Genomic DNA, 21,101 nt, shown 5'->3' with positions numbered 1-21,101 from the left:
CCCTCATCAACCTACCTCCCCCGATGGCGCTTCGTTCCATTTGACAGAAATACGTCCAATTATATTCAACTATATTCAATTATATTGGGTATAAGTACCTACCCATCATAGAAACTGTTTGCCCAACTTCAGTGGGTAATTACCAATAATATAGAAACTGTAGATTGTTGATGGCCTATTAACGTGCCCTAAAAAAAAAGAAAAAGAAAATGCGACAAAAATGTACCCAAAAATGGTTTGCTCGGGGTGAGTCCATGGTACGTGCACACTTAAAATCGCGAAAAATCAAAATCTTGGCTAGTGCTATTTTCGAAATACGCGCTTTGAAATTTTCATAGTAAATGCAACTTTTCTACTGATCTTGATCCACTTTTTATTTATTTGTACATTGAATCGGTGTTGATCGGTTCACGTTTTTATTTTTTGTTCGAATCAAGTCGATCGAATACATGCCCTCTCTTTACACGCACCCTTTCATACTCTTTTTTTTAACCGAAAAATTCGCCTTCTGCTGCGTCTGCGGCAATTGTTGTTACGAGTATGCGGTGCGTGTTGGTTTCAGGTAGTTACATACTCGACTCTTTGAAGGCGTTTTGTGTGCGAGAGCAATTCGCCAGTTCTCCAACAGGGTGCGCCACTTGCGCACATAAAACGCCTTCAGAGAGTCGAGTATGTAATGACCTGAAACCAACACGCACAACATATTCGTAACAACAATTGCTGCAGACGCAGATGAAGGCGAATTGCTCTCGCACATAAAACGCCTTCAGAGATTCGTGTATGTAATGACCTGAAACCAGTACGCACAACATATTCGTAACAACAATTGCCGCAGACGCAGCTGAAGACGAATTTTTCAGTTTAAAAAAAAGGGTATGAAAGGAAGTGTGCGTGTAACGAGAGGGTATGTATGATCGACATGAATCGAACGAAAAATGAAAACGTTAACCGATCAACACCGATTCAATGTAAAAATAAATAAACAATCGGATCAAAATCAGTGGAAAAGTTGCATTTACTATGAAAATCTCAAATCGCGTATTTCGAAAAAAGGATCAGTCAAGATTTGGATTTTTCGCAATTTTACGTGTACACGTACCATAGACTCGCCCCCTGCAAACCATTTTTGGATACATTTTTGTCGCTTTTTTTTTATCTTTGAGAAAAAAAATCTCGGCAGATTTTGAATTTTCAGCAAAAAAAAGGACGATGGCCCCTGCGCATGAGTCTAAAGAATCATTCTAAACCCAAAAATCGGCAAAATTAAGAGAAATGAAAGCAGAATAGTGTTTGGGAAAAAACCTCACATTCGATACAGAAATCGGTCAAGGGTCAATTCCAAGCGAGCTTACTTGGTTCCGACCCTATTGGCGAAGTTTCCATTTTGACCCGAAAAATTTAGTCCATGTTATCCGTGTCGATTTTTCTCGATTTGGGACGGAGAAAAATATTCGATATTTCAGTCGCATCCTACGTTGCTGGAAGAGTAGAATCGATTCAACACGGTCCCGACTCTCGGCGAGGCTTCCTGAGCCGAGAAACAGTCAAACATTGGTCCAAAAATAGCTTTTCTGACCACTTTTTGTCTCTTTCTTCGGAGCGTTTTCAGCGGATAACTCGTAGCGAGGGACTCGAGGAGCTTTACCGACTGGAAAATGCCACTCAGCGGGTCAATTCCAAGCGAGCTTACTTGGTTTCGGCCCGATCAGCGAACTTTAGATTTTGACGCTAAAAATTTAGTGAATGTAACCCCTGTCGATTTTTGACGATTTGGGACTGAGAAAAAAATAACGAGATTTCAGTCGCATCCTACGTAGTTGAAGGCTAAGAATCGACTCCGCATGGTCCCGACACTCGGCGAGGCTCCCTGAGCTAAGAAACATTCAAAAATTGGTCAAAAAGGAGCTTTTCTGACCACTTTTTGTCTGTTTCTCTGGAGCGTTTTCAGCGGATAGCTCATAGTGAGGGACTCGAGGAGCTTTTCCGACTGGAAAATCCCACTCAGCGGGTCAATTCCAAGCGAGCTTACTTTGTTTCGGCCCGATCGGCAAACTGTCGATTTTGACGCTAAAAATTTAATCCATGTAACCCCTGTCGATTTATCTCGATTTGGGACTGAGAAAAAAATGTCGAGATTTCAATCGGATCCTACGTAGTTGGAGTCGTAGAATCGATTTCGCACGGTCACGACTCTAGGCGAGGCTTCTTGAGCCGAGAAACAGTCATAAACTGGTCAATAACAAGACCACAGTTCTGACCAGTTTTTGCCTGTTTCTCTGGAGGATTTTCAGCGGATAGCTGGAAACGAGGAACTCGTGGAGCTTTTCGGACAGGGAAATCGCACTCAGCGGGTCAATTCCATGCGAGCTTACTTGGTTTCGGCCCGCTCGGTGAACTATCGATTTTCATGCTAAAAATTTAGCCCCCTGTCGATTTTTCTCGATTTTGGATTCAAAAAAAAATTTCGATATTTCAGTCGGATCCTATGTACTTGGATGTGTAGAATCGATATCGCACTATCCGGACTCTCGGCGAGAATGACTGAGCCGAGAAATAGTCAAAAACTAATCAATAACGAGCTTCATTTGTTTCGGCCAAATTGGCGAATTTTCGAATTGACCCGAAAAATTTAGTCCATGTAACCCTAGGGTGCGGCTTATAGAGGAAATTAAAATTGATGAATTTTAAAATTGACAAGGGACCCCGCCAAAACGTTCCTAATAGTGTAAAAACAAACGTTGTAGAACAGTTTTGCATTTGGTCAACATTTAGAGGTCGCGACGGTCCTTTAAAGTAGCCAAATTTGGCTAATTTTCGCATTTTTTCGTCAATTTTGGCAAATTTTCCCAGGCCTTACTGAGAGTTCTAATCGGTCAATTTATTCATAAATAGGCAGTACATAACCTAAAATGTACCCCATCCTCCCCCTGAAGCCCCCCAGCCCCCCAACCCCACTCCCTCACCGATCCAATATAAATACACTCTTTTTAAACTACGTTATTTTGGTAGTGACCAGAGATCTAAAGTAACACTGGTCAACACGGGTTCAACTGTGATTGTACTAGGGTAGTTTTTAGCGCTGAGTCCGAAAATGACCTCCGTTATGCTGGGTCTGGTCGATTTTCCCCGGAAAAATCAGGATTTTCCTTAAAAATCGAGCTTTTCCGGTGAAAAATCAATTTATATGCAAGGACTTTCCACTCAGGCAACTGCAGATTGGTGAATGATTTCAATAGACACGTACAATTAGCGTTTGTTCAAAATAATTAAGGAAATGATTGTATTGATACTCTGCATTTTAACGACCGTCTTTAGTGACTCATCAAAATTATTGCCGCTGAAGCCGAAAATGACCCTCGTTTTCTTCCAAAATCTATCAATTATTTTGAAAAATCGATTTTTCGAAAAAAATGCACCTTTTTAACTCAAAAACGTTTAAAAACATCCCCTCTTTTCGGAATCTGGATTTTCCAAAGGTTCTGAAAGGAAACGAGGGTCATTTTCGGCTTCAGCGGCAATAATTTTGAGGAGTCAACTCCACCTGTCGCCTAAGAAAAAATATTTTCCCTCCTTTCCGACGCAAATCAATCGGACTAGTATTACATGCGTTACATGGGCGGAGAGGGGCACTTGTCCGGAAAAACCTCGATATTTGGAACAGAACGGAAACTTCAATAGGCATGCAATGTTTGGATTTCCATGTAATTTTAGCTGCTGAATCCGAAAATGACCTTATTTTTCCTCCATCGGGCACGGATTTTCCGGAAAATTGATTTTTCACCGGAAAAGCTCGATTTTTAAGGAAAATCCTGATTTTTCCGGGGAAAATCTACCAGACCCAGCATAACGGAGGTCATTTTCGGACTCAGCGCTAAAAACTACCTAAGTACAATCACATTTGAACCCGTGTTGACCAGTGTTACTTTAGATCTCTGGTCACTACCAAAATGGCCTGCTTTTCAATGCTTAAAAATTGGAATTTGGGAGCGAATTTTTCACAGAATATGCATCGTAATTTCGCAATTCACGAACGACATTCCTCTTCCGTTTACTTAAGTTTGTCCTCTATTAAGCCGCTACATGAAGACACTAAAGACGGTCGTTAAAATGCAGAGTATCAATACAATCATTTTCTTAATTATTTTGAACAAACGCTAATTGTACGTGTCTATTGAAATCATTCACCAATCTGCAGTTGCCTGAGTGGAAAGTCCTTGCATATCAAAAATGGAGGTATTTTAGGACTTCTTCTCCAGTGTTCTACAGTGTGTCTCGAAAAATTTCACAAACAGACTATACTGTATTGTGGGTGGTCTCAAAAGTCGTTTCCTTTGACCTAGGAGCTTTTCTTCCTTGCTCGTCAAAGCATCAAATACAAAATTAAAGTGTAGGTCAATTATTATTTATCGTATAAAGTTTGAGTCCATAGCCAAAAAACGATGTATTACGTAAACGTGTAAAAACAAGTTAGAATTGGTAAACTTTGACAAATTTATGCTCTAAGAGAACCACGTAAGTAAAAATAAACCAAATCAAAAGGAGCTACACATTTAGATTTTAGGTGCTTCTTAGTTTCTTTTTTGTTTTAATTAATAATCCAATTCATGTAATTTATTGAAAACTCTGCTCAATAAGCAGACTTAATAATTCATTGACTTTAAAACGTACCATTACATCTTATTGACTGTGTGTACCAATATCAGGTACTTCAATTTTATTCATAATTGACAGGGTATCTGTTATCCTGACTACTGACCTTAAACACTCTTCTTGTTGTGGAACTTAGTGAATGGATTTTATCATCTGCATTTATCTTGGGCGACATTTGACCCCTCACACCTTTTTGTCGTCAGAGTGATAGTAAAGACTTTAGAAGCCTCTTGGAAATAATCAACCACGATTTGATTCAGTATGAGTGGTTACATCTCAATCATTTTAAGTGTATTAACTTTTGTAGGAACTTTATAGAGGATTGTTACTTTTCTAAGGTAAGTAACGAAATTTAAAATGATTTGGACGCGGTTATAAACACAAAGCTCACATCATGATCGTTAGGAAAAATATAGTTTTTATTTATTTCATTTTTGGGGGGGGGGGGGGGCATTAACGCGTCCATCTGTAAAATTCAGGGTACAGGTAAACATCCGAAATAAAATTACTTTTGGAAACATTGAGTCATTAATTATTGCGGATAGAAGTGGACGCTTTCAAAGCATTGCGAGAGAAGAGAGGGGTATACCAGGAGGGGGGGGGGCAGAGAGAGGAAAACAAATTCAAACCCAATTTTTAGTCTCACAACATCAATTCACATTTCTTCCGGCCATTGGCCCCAAGTAATTTTCTCAGCGAGATTCACGAGAACGAATTTTAAAATATCGATGACTAAATGCGAAAAACGCGCATTTCCATTGCGACGTTTAAGAATCTCGATGGTATTTTAGATTTTCTTCAGGAAGAATCGATCAAAATTGGTTTTTGGAATTTTTTTGCACTTTTGTTTGAATGAATTAAGAAAATTTACCGAAAATTTTAATGGAACCTGTTGGATAATTTTTCTTTAAAAAAAATAAACACAAGAGTGGAGACTTACGATGTTGCAATCTGAAATACGAATTTTCCGACTGTAGCCATCAATATGTAGAAATGTATGAACTATAAATTGACATTCCTATTATTGTTATTTGCCTGCACCAAATAAATAGGTACCTTGAATAAAAAACGCATCTTTTTACAATTGGCCCTTTTGAAAGTTACCTTGGGATCTGCTCAAGTGTTGAATCTCATGATGATGAATCATCAAGATGTCATGTTTTCGTCGATTTCAATGACAAACAAAACTGAACTCCTCCGAATATTTCACAGGACATTCTCGCATCGTATATCGCGATCTGAAATGATCGCCCTAACTGTACCAGCATGGCAGTCCTCGTGCTTTTTGTCACTTGTCACATTTGCATTCACCCTCTACAACAGCTTAGCTCCGAACAATCAGGTGCCAATACTCACAGACGCTCCAGAGGTATGTAAACGCGCATGAAACAATCAAGTGATTTTTTTTTTTTTTACACATATCAAATTAGCGCATTCAAATGAAAAACGTCTATCAGCATTGGGAGTTTTGAATGCAGACATATCGTCGTTTCTCTCACGAAAGAACGTAACTGCATTCAATGCTGTCTAATTTCTCCCCGCGAATAGAGATGTTGCATGTGTGAGGAATTTGCGATTTGACAATAAATGATTCTTATGTAAAAGTTTGCGAGAAAATCGATGGCGCCACTGGTTTTCTCTGAAATCAACTCCCAAGCTCAAAAAAAGCTCTCAAGTTGAGGCCAAAATGAAGGGGATATTCCACGCTATCCTGAGAGTCCACCTCTACATTAAGACAAACTCTCCATGCAAAGATAGGGAGAAAATACATTGACAGGGTTGCCGTGATTTCAGTTTAAGAGTCCCCAAATAAAGTAGCGGCCCTGTCAATGTATTTGCTCGCATGGAGGGTTTGGCGCACAACGAATATTACCAGAATCAACTCCTTCCAAAGATATTAATGATTCTTGGTGCGTGAATTCAAACCACCCGCTCATGAACACTCAATGCTCTACGTGATTCACATCGCTTGCAAACGTTATCATGAACGTCTCTGCGATGAAAACATCTGGCAACCTCAATCTTGACACTTTGGCTCAGCTATAGCAAATTGCTTATCGTTTGAAAAACACATGGTGGGAAATGAACATTGCTCGATTGAGAAGATTGCTGAAACCGTTGTAGTGCGCGATTTGACTCACGTAGAGCTTTGAGTTTCTTGTGAGCGGGCAGTTCAAATTCCTCGTAACCAATGTGAAATAAAAACGTTAATAGCTTCGTTAGGAGTTGGTTTCAGTAATTTTCGTTGTGCGAATCGTGTTTTACGTGAAATTCTGGTTAAGATACATGTATCAGGATGCTTAAATTCGTACCTTGTCTAGTGGTCCATTATCGATTATCGATGTTTCCCCATTTGAAGCTATGGTAAAGAATCAATTATTGAGGTGTTCGCTGCAAACACCCTGATTATCGATCCTTTTCCATAGGTTCGAATGGCAGATATATTTTTATATCGCAAAGCACGCCGCGCCACTGGTACCTATGATATGCGCGACTCATCGTTATCGATATTTTCCTATTTGAAGCTATGGTAAAGAATCGATTTTCAATTCATTATGGCAGCCCATAGTTAGAAAAATCAGACCAGAGGTGGCTCCCTATAACTCCAATTTATCCCTTAAACGGATTTGGTCATTCTCAAATCTTTCATTGTAGGTTGATTTTTCCCGCACAAATCCATCCGAATAGCAGTTCATTTTTTTATATTTCGGATTTGTATGACTTTATGATACAAAAGTTGCAGACGGTAGAAACCGTACGTTCTTTTTCATATTGACAAAATTGGTGATGAAAGTCGAAAAACCTGTACCTCGATTTGTGACGAGTTTTTGTCAAACTTTCTATTGTAATGGGAAAACTAATGCAAATTTACGAACCTTTGAAATAATTTTTACTAATGACATTTTTTTATCAACCAATCTACGTATATCGACGTTGCCGACTTCCTGTCACACTTAATTTTTTAAACGGATAACATAACTCAACGTCAAATCTTGGAAACTTCCGTGATTTTTTCTTCTGTGTAAATTTTTTTAGGAATGATATTGATTTGTTCTCCTTCAAAAAAATAAAATGAGAGAGGAGGTTTTTAAACACCACAAGGAGATACGTGGTCTGGTAATTTCATCGTTGATGTGTAATCAACGTAAATGTCGAAGGCAAATAGTCAAATCAGGCATTTTGTCAAATGCCCAGGCAAATAGGAAAATATTCTTACTTAGATTGACAAATTGATTATTTTCCTAATTTCAGAAAAAATAATTCGTTGCTCCTGTAAAACAGAATTCTCTGTAAAAATATGCACTTAGTGTTTGAAAAAACTTTTAGTTCCTGAACGCACATTTATTTTGAAATTTTCATCACGTCATTAGACATAGAATTTTTATAATTTTAGCATTTAAATGTACAAGAGGCATTTAAAAAGAAAGGAACAAGGAGAGTTTGCGGATTTGAAGAGTTATTCTTCTCAAAATATTGAAAACCCGTTAACTACTAGCCATAAATTTACAGAATTCTGTAAACTGTCAAGATTTGACTACCGGCCTAGGCAATTGATAAAATGTCTGATTTGTCTAATTGCCTTCGACATGTATAAAATTTGTAGTTTATCAGTCCATCCACCGCGGTTTCCTCTTTCCACCGGGTGGAAGGTCCGCCCTGGGGAGGGGAAGATAGAGCCTTGGGTCGTTTGTCACGTTTCTTATCACAAAAAATCCAAACTGAGACCACTTAATTTCTTGTAAAGGGTTCATTATTTGTTGTGAAAACTTGCAAAGATAATCGAATGATAATTAACGTAACGATTTGAAGGTGCAGCCCGAGTATGATTTCGTGGTCATCGGGGGTGGCTCTGCTGGGGCGGTTATGGCCAACCGGTTGTCAGAATTGGAGGATGCGACAGTGCTGCTCCTGGAGGCGGGTGGCCAGGAAACGGACTTATCTCGCGTGCCTCTACTGGTTCCTTTGAATCAGGTCTCGGACCTTGATTGGCAGTACCGAACCAAACCAGCCGACGAGAACCACCGCTATTGCTTGGCAATGACGAACAACAGCTGTGCTTGGCCACGTGGTAAGGTTCGTATGTGGTATCGGTATGATCTATCCATTTACAAGTCCACGCGAGAAAGCTGAAAAAGTATTACTTATATTCTTGCTGTTTACAAAAATGCGATTACGATGAGGGAATGGACTTATTTCCATGGACGCTATTTAGGGCTTAAAAATGGACGTATTTCTATCAAACGGAACTGTGTGCATTAAGACATGAGCCCTGAGATCCATGAGAATATGTGCAAAACAGGGCTCACGTCATAATGCACATAGTTTCGTTTGATAGAACTACGTCCATTTAATGTATGCTAAACAATCGATTCCTGGTGAGGCAGCTTGTCTCACCAACGATCAATACATTCAATGGATTTAAATGGATCACTAACGGCGTTGCCAACCTGATGGCATTGCCACTGTTCCTAACTCCTGAAGGGAGTTGGAATAACGAATGATAGGGAGGGGAGGGCTCTTTAAGTATAACATTCAAAAATAAATGTTACAATTTAATGCATTTCATCAGGAAAAAACGTCCCTTGACCATGGCCCTGGACAGCCTCCTGCCCCGTGTAGCCTACACAGTGAAAAAAATTAACAAGAATTTTGTGTAATTATGGGAAATACAACACGAAGCAGCACAAGCTGCGGGTTAATGTTTTTATTAGTTTTCCCTGTGTTAAACTGACCAAATCTTTGTGCTGAAAATCTGAAACTTTCGTCATAAATTAGGCGCCAGCCGCCAGGATCAAACCAGCGGGGCCATTATTGAAATCGGTAAACAAAACTATAGACAAAGAAGACAAAAGAGATACGGAGGGATCCTATTGCGGTGGATGCGGGTGGTTGCAATGGACAAAGAAGGTAGGTAATAGACTAAGTAACGGCAACCCACGAGGGACCCGATAGTTAGGCCATAATTTTCTCCCTCAGTCGATAGGAATCACCCATTTCAACCAATAGGATAGTTCCATACTCCCGATGTCTTCTTTGTCTATAACTTTGTCTATCAATTTCAATATGATGCCCGCTGGATCGCATTGACAGTAATCCAATACACTAGCCACTCGCTAACTCTGATGAAGGGGAGGAAAACAAGAGTACACAAGTTCCACAGGACGCTTTCTTGCCCCAATGTCTTACTTATAGTAAACTACAGTTTGGGTAGATTTAACACAGAGTAACATTAAAGACGGGCATTTTTACGGGTGTAAGTTGGCGGGGCCAATCTGGAATAGATCCCGCAGTGTCCATACTCTAACCATTCTTCTTTCCATATTCAAAAATAGCTAGTAAACTTGGACAGAATTTATCAAAAGGAAATCCTTTTGAAGGAAAAGACAACGTGAGAAAAATTGCCGGCGAAATAATTTGTCCGGAGAAAACATTTATGGAGAGAAATATTTTTCGGTATCTTTCAAGATTTTACTTCGAATGGTTCACAGGTCTAATTTTTCTCGTATTTGATAGTGAGGGATCTGCATTCAGTGAAAAACGATTAATTATTTTGGCTGGAATTGGTTTTTTGGTGATAGTTTGAGAGTAAAATTTAATTATAAGAAAAACCCAATAGCTACTTGATTCTTTAGGTTTCCAGCGGAAAATTCTGGTGACTACATAGCGGGCAGACCTTTTTCTGACCGAGACCATTAATTGTTTTTGCTAACATTTGTAACAGTCTGTTTTTTTAGTGATTGACCAATTAAATCTATGATATTCTGTGGAATTTTTTTTTATTACTGAAGCATTTTATTTTAAAAATGACAAATCGTGATTTGTAATCGTTGTCCCAGCAACGATCACAAAGTCTTTAAATTTCAGGCAACGTTTCATAATTTTCAGTAACCTTTTCTCAGTGAGTAAGTCTAGAAAATTAATTCTTAGAGAGTGGGTACAAAATAATAAAAACTCATTCTATTTTGGCGTGAGAGAATCATTCAATATTACGTGGTTAAAAAAATACATGGGTCAGTTTTCAAATAAATTAAAATAGTAATAAAATACTGAACTGAAGCTGAGAAGCGTAAGATGCTCAAAGGTTAGGAATATTTTTTTACAATTTTAAAACTGACGAAATGCTAAGAAGTTATCGTCAGCCTCATTTATATTGAAAATTTTTGCAAAGTATTCACGCTCTCTAGATGTAAGGCTTTTCAAATAAATCCCAAGAATTTCAATAAAATTTGGATAATCTTGAATGTTACAGTAAAAAAGCTACCACTTCATTTTAAAATCTCACAGCATAAGATGAGGCGTCAAACTGTGCAAAAAAATCGTCTGTACTTCGCTTATTAATGAGCTCACAAAAAATAGAAGCGTTAAAAAGTCATGAGTCAACTTTACGATTTTTACAATTCAATAATAGTTGCGAAACTTCTTCAAAAATAAGATCAATGGGACTTTTACACGTTGACTATATGCCTGATTTTACTTGTAACTTTTTCACACACAAAATATGTATTGCAGTGATAAACAAAGCTCTTTGGGTCAGACGTAAAGAGAGAAACTAACTATGGCATGATATTTTCCAGAACGAAAACAGAACATAGCGCCTTCAGTTACGGCCTATCATATTAACTAAAGTTCATGAATACAACTATTCGTGCGCTGTGAACGCCCGTGTTGCATATGTAGATTAATGAAGGCGTTTTGACTTCTCACGTGTCCCAGGCGTTGTTGTGTTTGCAGCTGCCGCAGAGCGTCAAGTTTTCGGTCAAAAACTCGCTTCGAGTCACTTCGCCAATGGTATAACCTTAAAAAAAAGCGCCTTTCAGCCAGTGGCGAGGCGTGAATGATCGATATCTCTCCATTTGAACTGTGGTAAGGAATCGATTATTAGGGTGTCCGCTGCGAACACCCAAATAGTCGATCCTTTTCCATAGGTTTCAATGGTAGATCAATGGTCGATCGCAAAGCACGCTATGCCACTGATTTCAGCCATGGACATTCTTATGTTTGGCCAAACTGCAACACGTGGAGGAAAAGAGTTAATGAGATTACTTTTAAAAATGATTTTTCGTCCGCATTTTTAAAAAAACACAATTACAGGATAACCTGTACGTTTTAGGTTGTTGGAGGTTCCAGTGTTCTGAATTATATGCTATACATCCGTGGGAATCGGAATGATTACGATCTCTGGGAACGGATGGGAAACCCCGGTTGGAGTTACAAAGAAATTCTCAAGTACTTCCTGAAATCCGAGGACAATGGGCCTGTTGCAAACTTTTGCTAGAGCAAAAATAAGAGTTGTTTCTTATAGATAATGCCTCAAAAATCACGATGAGCGCATCGGCAAAGTCTGAAATGCACTCATAACTTCACAGTCTGCGTAAGAAATTTGCGGTTTTTTGAGCTTCCCGCTTCAAAACGATACTACGGCACAGGTGAACATTTTGTAAGAGGAGTCGTTCCGTCGTCGGCAATAATCATCATGGCCGACGCCAATCCGCCAAAACACGTTTGAAGGGACGAGATAACACCTGAACTGGATTAGACCAGATAACAATCGGTGTGTTAACGTTCATATTTTCCACGCCCGAATTGGTTGACCTTGAACTCTCCTCGAATTACGCGCGGAACTGCGCGCAAGCGTCGGCCATGATGAATATCGCCGACGATGGAGCGACTCCTCTAACAAAATGTTCACCTGTGCCGTAGTATCGTTTTTGAAGCGGGAAGCTTAAAAAAACGCAAATTTCTTACGCAGATTGTGAAGTTATGAGTGCATTTCAGATTTTGCCGATGCGCTCATCGTGATTTTTGAGGCATTATCTACAAGAAACAACTCTTATTTTTGCTCTAGCAAAAGTTTGCAACAGGCCCATTCTAACGAAGACCTTCTTAAAACGCCTTACCACGCCTCCGGTGGTTTGCTCAGCGTCCAAGACATTCGTTGGACATCACCCCTCGCTGAAGTCTTCCTGAAAGCTGGCAAGTTCCTCGGCTACAAAACTCGCGACGTGAATGGAGAGACCCAAGAGGGCTTCACGATCCAGCAGGGCACAACTCGAAATGGATCAAGATGCAGTACATCCAGGGCTTTCATCACGACTGCGCAGACGAGGCAGAATTTGGACATCTCAATGCATAGCCACGTCACTAAAATCGGCTTTAAGAGGGAGAAAATTCCCAGAGCAAGCTCAGTGACCTACATTAAAAACGGTCAGAAATACACCGTTAGGGTAAAAAAAGAAGTGATCGTATCTAGTGGCGCCATTGGCTCTCCACAACTCTTAATGCTGTCTGGGGTTGGACCGAAAAATCACCTGAGCGCATTTGGCATAAAACTGGTTAAGGACCTCCCGGTCGGGCAAAATCTGCAGGATCATCTTTGCGTGGGCACGGTTACCTTTCGCGTGGACAAGAACCTAACATTGACTCCTGCTTTGGCCCAAACCAAAGAGGCTCTTCATCAATATTTGATAAACGGGACGGGACCTTTGACATCCTTGGGAACATGCGAGGGAGTCGCTTTCGTTAACACAAAATACGCGAACAAGTCTGAATCCTGGCCGGACATTCAGTTACATTTTCTGTCGTCGAATATGTATTTCGCGATGGGTGACGCACCTTTTAACCATCGCCCTGACATATTCGACGGGACCGACTTCGAGAAGGTGGAAGACGAGTTGTTCACGATATACCCGGTCCTCCTCCGACCCAAGAGCAGGGGGCGAATCACCCTCCAGAGCAAGGACCCGTTCGTGCATCCCATCATAGAGCCGAATTACCTGGAGCATCGCGAGGACCTCGACGTTCTGGTCGACGGAATGAAGATGGCGCTGCAACTTGGGAGGACCCCTCCGTTCCGGACACTCAACGCTCGACCGCTGGCGATTCCGTTTCCGGGATGTGAGGAGTTGAAGCTCTTCTCGGACGCGTACCTCGAATGCTGCATCCGACACTTCACGATGACGCTCTACCACCCGACGTCCACCTGTGCGATGGGCAGGGTGGTCGATCATCGACTCAGGGTCATCGGGGTCGAAGGGTTGAGGGTCGTCGATGCGAGTGTCATGCCGACCGTCGTCAGCGGGAACACCAACGCACCGACTATTATGATCGCGGAGAAGGGGCTGATCTGATCAAAGAAGACTGGGGCTATTGAGCCTCTGAGGGCAGAAACGTTTAAGCGTAATCAAATATATTGAAATCGTAGCTCTATTAGGAATTTTGAGGAACGTATGATTTTCGGTGGAAAAGCTTTGACATTCAGGCGCTCTATACTCAGTGGGACCTACACTGAAAAAAATGGTATGCTGTTTAGCACCTAGGATGTCAAAAATATGTCTGGTGATCGTAAGAAGCTACCTTGATTCCCCACGCAGTTGAATTTGCATTCATAGGATGTAAAATTAACTGCCAGCTAGGTTAGTAAAGGTAGCATCTTGGGATCACCAGACACATTTTTAACATCCTAGGCGCTAAAACAGCATATAATTATTCCGGTGTAGAGTATACATACTTTCGCAAGTTGATAACATTCAGTTTCATGCGTTGAAATGTACGTGCAATAATGTATATCTACCAAAGCAGGTTGCCTCCATCAATCTGGATGATAAAATTGCCCAGTCCACGGACTGAGCTAATTTTTTGCCCCGCCCGAGGACTTGCAATCCCCGTCTCCTAGTCTACCAACTGAGTAGCTAGATGGCGGACTGACCGGTCTAAAGTTTGAAAATTACGACAATTTGTCGATTTTTATTTTAGTTGCAATTCATGCGCTAACCAACTAATGTCCTCCACTGACCGATTTCTGACGAAAATTTTGCAATATGTTTGATTAAAAAAAAAAATAATAAAAAAAAAACAATAAAAATCATACAAATGTACAGGTTACGTACATCAAGATTACAACTAGCCATTTCAATATCTTTTAGGAGTTTGAGCACAATTTTTTGCGAGTTTACGAACCTGCTCAATAGAAATTCGTTTCATCGAGGGAGGGATGAATGCAACTAGCAGACAAAGGATGTAAAAATGATAAAAAACCGCGAACTCACTTGCGCTATGTTAATTCAGTTGGGACGCGTTTCGGGGTCGAGATGGCCCCATCATCAAGACAAAGGATAGCTTACGGCGAAAATATCCATCAAAGTTTGTTCAGAAATTATTTCAACAGTTGGAAATCAGAAAATCAATTAAAGCCTGAAAGTCGTAGACCAATCAGAGAGCGGCGTTTTTCTTTGTAGTAAAAGGATTGAAATGAAATACCTAGTTCCTCTACATAGGCACTGCATTATTCAGGTGCTACAACTAACGACAGCTTCCACGTATTTCTGAAGAGTTAAGAAAAGTGAAAACGCCTTCAGGTTTGAACATGCAACACGCACATCCAAGGAACACGAATAGTGGCATCAACGCGACACACCCAACTTACGATCAGGGTGTGTATTTGTGGGTGGTTATAATCATTGACTTGAATCTGTCATTCTTAAAAAAGACTTAAATACCAAAAATTATAATACAAGGACAGTAAAAAAGTTTTTAATCAACCTATTTTAAGTTTCAGAGATCTGCAACATTGAAGCGATGCATTGATTAATGGCATTGTTACATAATCTGCAATTAAAAACGGGTCGATTATTACAGTTTCTGGTGTTTTTTTTTCTCATTTCTAGGCCTTAACTCTTTAAAATTATTGGCCTTGGATACTCTAGCCTCGTGTCACTAACTGGGTAATACTCTCCCGAAATAAATGCTCTGTTACTTGAGTACAATGACTGGCTAGTCCCGTGCATCTCTGAAGAAGTGAGAAAAGTGAAAATGCCTTCAATTTTTAACATGCAACACGCACATCCGTGGAAATAATCCGTGGACAAATAGTTACGTCAAGACGCTGTAGTCGACTGAATCTAGTCTCCATAAAGCGGAAACGCCGCCAATCTTCAAATATGTAAAACGAACATCCAAGGAACTGAAGAATTCAGCTTTCATTGAGTAAAGACCTTCTTCCGTAGACGATCACATAAGACGTAATTTTTCCCTAACTAATTTTATCGGAATACCCTACATTCAGAAACAATTCCAGTACCTGTATACTTATCATCCTTACTTTGAGGAAGTTTAAAAAGCCAGAACCCATAACATTCATCTCAGCTTATCTTAGTGACTGTACTCTCTGAAATTATTGAAACTTTTAATTCTCTATACTTCTTCTGTTGGTCATTTTAGCAGCAAATAATTTGGAGCTTTGCCATTTTTTACGTTCACAGCAAGCAAGCGATTAAATTTTTCCAAGTTGCCAGTGAGGTGCTGCTCAATTGGATAGAGGAGTGTACAATGAAGACAACCTTCCCCCGTCTTTTCTGCAAGATTAATCGTCGTCCTCCTCTGATCAGTTGGAGCGAGAAGGTTCATTTACGACACCTACTCTCAAAATAACTTTCCATCCCTACAAACTTAGTCACACGTACACTTACGAGATAAAATGTATGTTTTAGGTTGTCGGTGGCTCCAGCGTTCTGAATTACATGATTTACGTACGTGGGAATCGGAATGATTACGATCTCTGGGAACGGATGGGAAACCCCGGATGGAGTTACAAAGAAATTCTCAAGTACTTCCTGAAATCCGAGGACAACTCTAACGAAGACCTTCTTAAAACGCCTTACCACGCCTCCGGCGGTTTGCTCAGCGTCCAAGACCTTCGTTGGACAACACCCCTCGCTGAAGTCTTCCTGAAAGCTGGCAAGTTCCTCGGCTACAAAACTCGCGACGTAAATGGAGAGAACCAAGAGGGTTTCACGATCCTGCAGAGCACAACTCGAAATGGATCAAGATGCAGTACATCCAGGGCTTTCATCACAACTGCGCAGACGAGGCAGAATCTCGACATCTCAATGCATAGCCACGTCACTAAAATCGGCTTTAAGAGGGAGAAAAATCCCAGAGCAAGCTCAGTGACCTACATTAAAAACGGTCAGAAATACACCGTTAGGGTAAAAAAAGAGGTGATCGTATCTAGTGGCGCCATTGGTTCTCCTCAGCTCCTTATGCTGTCTGGAGTTGGACCGAAAAATCACCTGAGCGCACTTGGCATAAAACTGATTAAGGACCTCCCGGTCGGGCAAAATCTACAGGATCATCTTTGCGTGGGCACGGTTACCTTTCGCGTGGACAAGAACCTAACTTTGACTCCTGCTTTGGCCCAAACCAAAGAGGCTCTTCATCAGTATTTGATAAACGGGACGGGACCTTTGACATCCCCAGGAAGCTGCGAAGGGATTGCTTTTGTGTACACCAAGTACGCTAATCGGTCAGAGATGTGGCCAGATATTCAGTTTCACTTTCAAGCCTCAAACGCATACTTTTCGATGGGCACCACCCCGTTTAACCATCGCCCTGACATATTCGACGGGACCGACTTCGAGAAGGTGGAAGACGAGTTGTTCACGATATACCCGGTCCTCCTCCGACCCAAGAGCAGGGGGCGAATCACCCTCCAGAGCAAGGACCCGTTCGTGCATCCCATCATAGAGCCGAATTACCTGGAGCATCGCGAGGACCTCGACGTTCTGGTCGACGGAATGAAGATGGCGCTGCAACTGGGAAGGACCCCTCCGTTCCGGACACTCAACGCTCGACCGCTGGCGATTCCGTTTCCGGGATGTGAGGAGTTGAAGCTCTTCTCGGACGCGTACCTCGAATGCTGCATCCGACACTTCACGATGACGCTCTACCACCCGACGTCCACCTGTGCGATGGGCAGGGTGGTCGATCATCGACTCAGGGTCATCGGGGTCGAAGGGTTGAGGGTCGTCGATGCGAGTGTCATGCCGACCGTCGTCAGCGGGAACACCAACGCACCGACTATTATGATCGCGGAGAAGGGAGCAGATATGGTCAAAGAAGACTGGGGCTATTGAGCTTCGAGACTAAAAACGTTCAAAAATCTTGGGTGAACCAATTAGAAATGCCGTTCTTAGGGAGATGTCTGGGAGAGGATGAGGTCGCTGAATCGTTTTTTAGCAGTGACTTGTAAAGTAATCAAAATCCACGACAGCAAGCCGTCTTATTGAGTACATGTAGGCAACTTTCTACGTACGTACGTTTGAGTTTTTACGTGAGGATAATTTGCGTAAGGAATTGAAATGAAGGAAAACTATGTCATCGACTTGCGAGAACGGTCAGAGAACTAGCTGCGTAAAACCGTGAGTCTGGAATCATACACAGTGATCGAAACTCACAGGCGCCAACGCGCCAAATGCGCCTAAAAAATCGGCAATGGCGCCTAAAAAATGAAGGCTCTGCGCCAACGTGGCCCCTAAACATGGCCCCCTAAAAATCTGGATTTTCACAGAAAGTCACATAAAGAAAGAAAAACCAATCTATTTGAATTGAAAAAACTGAGAATTTTCAGCACTACAAGTGAAAGCTTGCTTTTTCTATTCTTCACGATTTCAATCATAGTGCTTTTGTCTTCCCCAAGTTACAGCTACTGACTAGGTCTGTTACGAAAACATCTTGAGTCTAACTTTTCACTAAATGCGCCGTAATGTATAGGCAAAATGTCAATTGGCCCCTAAAAAATCTTCAATGGCGCCTGGAAATCGGGCTCGATGTGCCACATGGCTCCTAAAACTCAAAGGTGAGTTTCGAGCACTGATCATACATGCAGCTAGCATTTAATTATCAAGGCCCTCTTAATTGGACGCATTTCTGTCAAACGGAACTATGTGCATTATGACGTGAGCCCTGGTATGCATATATTTCTATGGGTTCCAGGGCTTATGTCTTAATGCACATAGTTCCGTTTGACAGAAATGCGTCCAATTATTGAAGGGCTCGGAGGACAAGGCGCAAAAGAGCAGTTTTTGCAACTTCGGAAAATACGTGTTTGCAGTTCCAAAATTACACGGATTCTTACGGCGGAAAAAAAGTTCAAATTGACTCTAGCTTTGATGCTTAAAAATTGGAATTTGGGATCGAATTTTTCACAGAATTTGAATCAAGACTATAGTTTCACTTGAGATCGTTCAAATCTCAATTCGTATCAAAAACTGCACTCATGCGCCTTTTCCTCCAAGCCCTTTAATCGTCCCATCGAACCGTATTCAATACAACTTATAACGTCTGAAAAAGAGATGTAATGACTTAGGCAATATTTTTGACAGCAAAATGTTTGACTCGAAGGTACAAGTATAACTGGATCTCATTTAGCAAAAAGGAACCAGCGCGATTGCAGTTCTTTCAAAACTGTGCAACCTTGTCTGCTCTTTCAAAATTACTCAAAACATGTTAAGTATTAAAATTTACACAATTATCTTCCTTTAAAATTCACAATTTTTTGGCGAGAAGCAAAAACTATTTGTTATTCTGGGAGAGATTCTTGATAATTATGGATCAGCAACATTTTTACAACATTGTATTCGCGCTGGTTCCTTTTTGCTAAATGCAATCCAACTGTTCTTCGCATAATCATGCAGTATTAAGACGTTGTGCACGACTTAAAGAGCTTAAAGCTCATTTTTTTCTGGGTGTTAAATTTCACATAGGGTATCCGCTTTATGACTTCATTCAACTTATTGTACGATTTCTCAATATTGTAAATATGGCACGTAATTCGTTTTCCGTGGCAATTTTCATTCAAATCGGACCTCCACACAAGCATGGAGAGCTCTTTTCATAATAATTTATTTTCCTCGCACAATGATATTCCTGGTAGGTATATTTGACATTCAAGCTTATTTGAATGACTTTTGAATCAAATTTTTCGAAATGCCTCATGTACCACTTATTTTGTCTTCAACCTTAGCAGTGAATTTATCACTAATAAAAATCTAATTTTCAATAAGATCTAGTTGGTGACAAAATCGTTGAGTGGCAGTGTTGGAATGCCCACACTGGATTTGTTCCGAGGAATGTATATTTACACAAGTTTAGCTCTCTAAAAAATTCGATACAGGAGATTCTAGTTTCACAAAGAATGGTACAAATTTAATTTATGAATTATCTGCATTTGACACACTAAAAGCGGCTGATGTCCCGAATAACAAAGGTATTATTCAAGGCTAATCCACACACGTCAGCCACTCCCGTGGACGAGTTTTGAGACTGCAAATTGCGGCAAAAAGTTGAATGCAATGCATTTCTTAAGGGAGCAGTCAATGCTACGTCACACTGACTGCGGTCGAGTTATGGTCAGGCGGGGGAGTGGGTTCCAAAAGGATAAGAAAGGACTGACCTGTGTGGAATGGCCTTGGTTTTATTAAGGACCCGAATTGAATCAGTGAGAACAAAAACACACCAACTCAAAAAAATGAAAATAATCAAGACACACACAAAACTGCATATTAGGTGAAAACTAAACCAAAAAGATTTTTGTGCCTAAAAGCAAGTACTTAGGAATTTTTAATTTTTAAGTCGGAACAGATACGGTAACTTCAATTGACCTTTATGAAAATTTTCCTTCTAAGAGAAAAGTGAGCATTTTTAAGGTACCGAGTTGTGTGTGTTCTCGTTTAAAAAATTCAATTGCCCTGCAAAGTTCCACACGACAATTTATGTCTCTGTGCATTAACCGGAGTATTTCAGGTTTGGAGAAAATTTGCCAATTACGGAGAAACAATGAAAAAGTTTTAAAGATTAAATCTGCAGGTTATCTACATTAATTCATATGTTTTGGGTGAAACTTTACCACATGGCAATGCAATTACACCCTCTGACACTGATCTCTTCAAATGATCTGCGGGACTTCCGGTCACGGGGTTTCACTGTCAGCATGCTCCCGTTAAGCAAATGTTCCTTTGAACAGTGTGTTTTGAAATAAACATGAAAACAAATCTATCAGATATCAATAAAGATTTTCTTTACCTTCTCGTTGGAAATTTGGTCTATTTAAGTATTGGGTGCTAGTACCACTTACCTACAGTCTTTGCGCCTAAGGGGTTATTTACCCACACGTTTCATCCAGGACTTTTTCACCTACGGATATACACTCACCATCATTTTAACTTACATATCGACGGTGAAACTACCAAACCACGTATCTCGGTTTGCGACGTCGCAGACTTCCTGTGAACTTTATTTTTTAAATGAAAAAACTATTTAACAGTCCATCTTGAAATTTCTTTCTTTTACCTCTCTCGTTGGAAATTTGGTCTAAAATTTTAAGGAATGATATTGATTTGGTCTACTTCCAATAAATGAAATTTGAGCGCGTAGATTTTTAAACCCGCAAACCAGATACGTGGTTTGGTAGTTTCACCGTCATATTTGTTTGTTTGTTTGTTTGTTTTTTTTTTTCCTACAAGCGTTTCCATCAAGTTGCAGAATTGAGCACCGCTCTAGCGGTCACGTCTGAATAACTGGAAACTGGAGTTAGAAATCAAGTTCGCCTTCAACTAGATGGATGCAATATGAGCGGCTTAGGAGTTGAAATAGTTGTATCACGCATTTTAGTTTAG

At 40.5% G+C, this 21,101-nt stretch overlaps 2 protein-coding genes across 2 annotated transcripts; both read left to right on the top strand.

Moving 5' to 3' along the window:
• The first annotated feature begins 4,843 nt into the window (after positions 1 to 4,843).
• Positions 4,844 to 19,991, top strand: LOC109040295 (glucose dehydrogenase [FAD, quinone]). Its single transcript, XM_072296101.1, has 4 exons — positions 4,844 to 4,988; positions 5,863 to 6,019; positions 8,461 to 8,724; positions 16,137 to 19,991. The coding sequence occupies exons 2-4, from the start codon at positions 5,894 to 5,896 to the stop codon at positions 17,559 to 17,561; spliced, it is 1,815 nt and encodes a 604-aa protein (XP_072152202.1). The 5' UTR covers positions 4,844 to 4,988; positions 5,863 to 5,893; the 3' UTR covers positions 17,562 to 19,991.
• LOC109042550 (glucose dehydrogenase [FAD, quinone]-like) lies at positions 12,026 to 14,513 on the top strand. Its single transcript, XM_072296106.1, is given in 2 exon segments — positions 12,026 to 13,764; positions 13,767 to 14,513. Coding segments are annotated over 2 exon segments (1,023 nt in total). The 5' UTR covers positions 12,026 to 12,776; the 3' UTR covers positions 13,802 to 14,513.
• Positions 19,992 to 21,101: the final 1,110 nt, after the last annotated feature.

Source organism: Bemisia tabaci, chromosome 1 (assembly GCF_918797505.1).
Source record: "Bemisia tabaci chromosome 1, PGI_BMITA_v3".
Taxonomy (NCBI): Eukaryota; Metazoa; Arthropoda; class Insecta; order Hemiptera; family Aleyrodidae; genus Bemisia; species Bemisia tabaci.
Note: the sequence above shows the minus strand (reverse complement) of the source record. Positions and strands in the feature narration are given on the sequence as shown.

Coding starts and splice junctions, on each gene's coding strand:
- LOC109040295 (XM_072296101.1), top strand. CDS start 5,894: ATGATCGCCCTAACTGTACCAGCATGGCAGTCCTCGTGCTTTTTGTCA. Junction 6,020..8,460: donor TACTCACAGACGCTCCAGAG/GTATGTAAACGC, acceptor AACGATTTGAAG/GTGCAGCCCGAGTATGATTT. Junction 8,725..16,136: donor GTGCTTGGCCACGTGGTAAG/GTTCGTATGTGG, acceptor TGTATGTTTTAG/GTTGTCGGTGGCTCCAGCGT.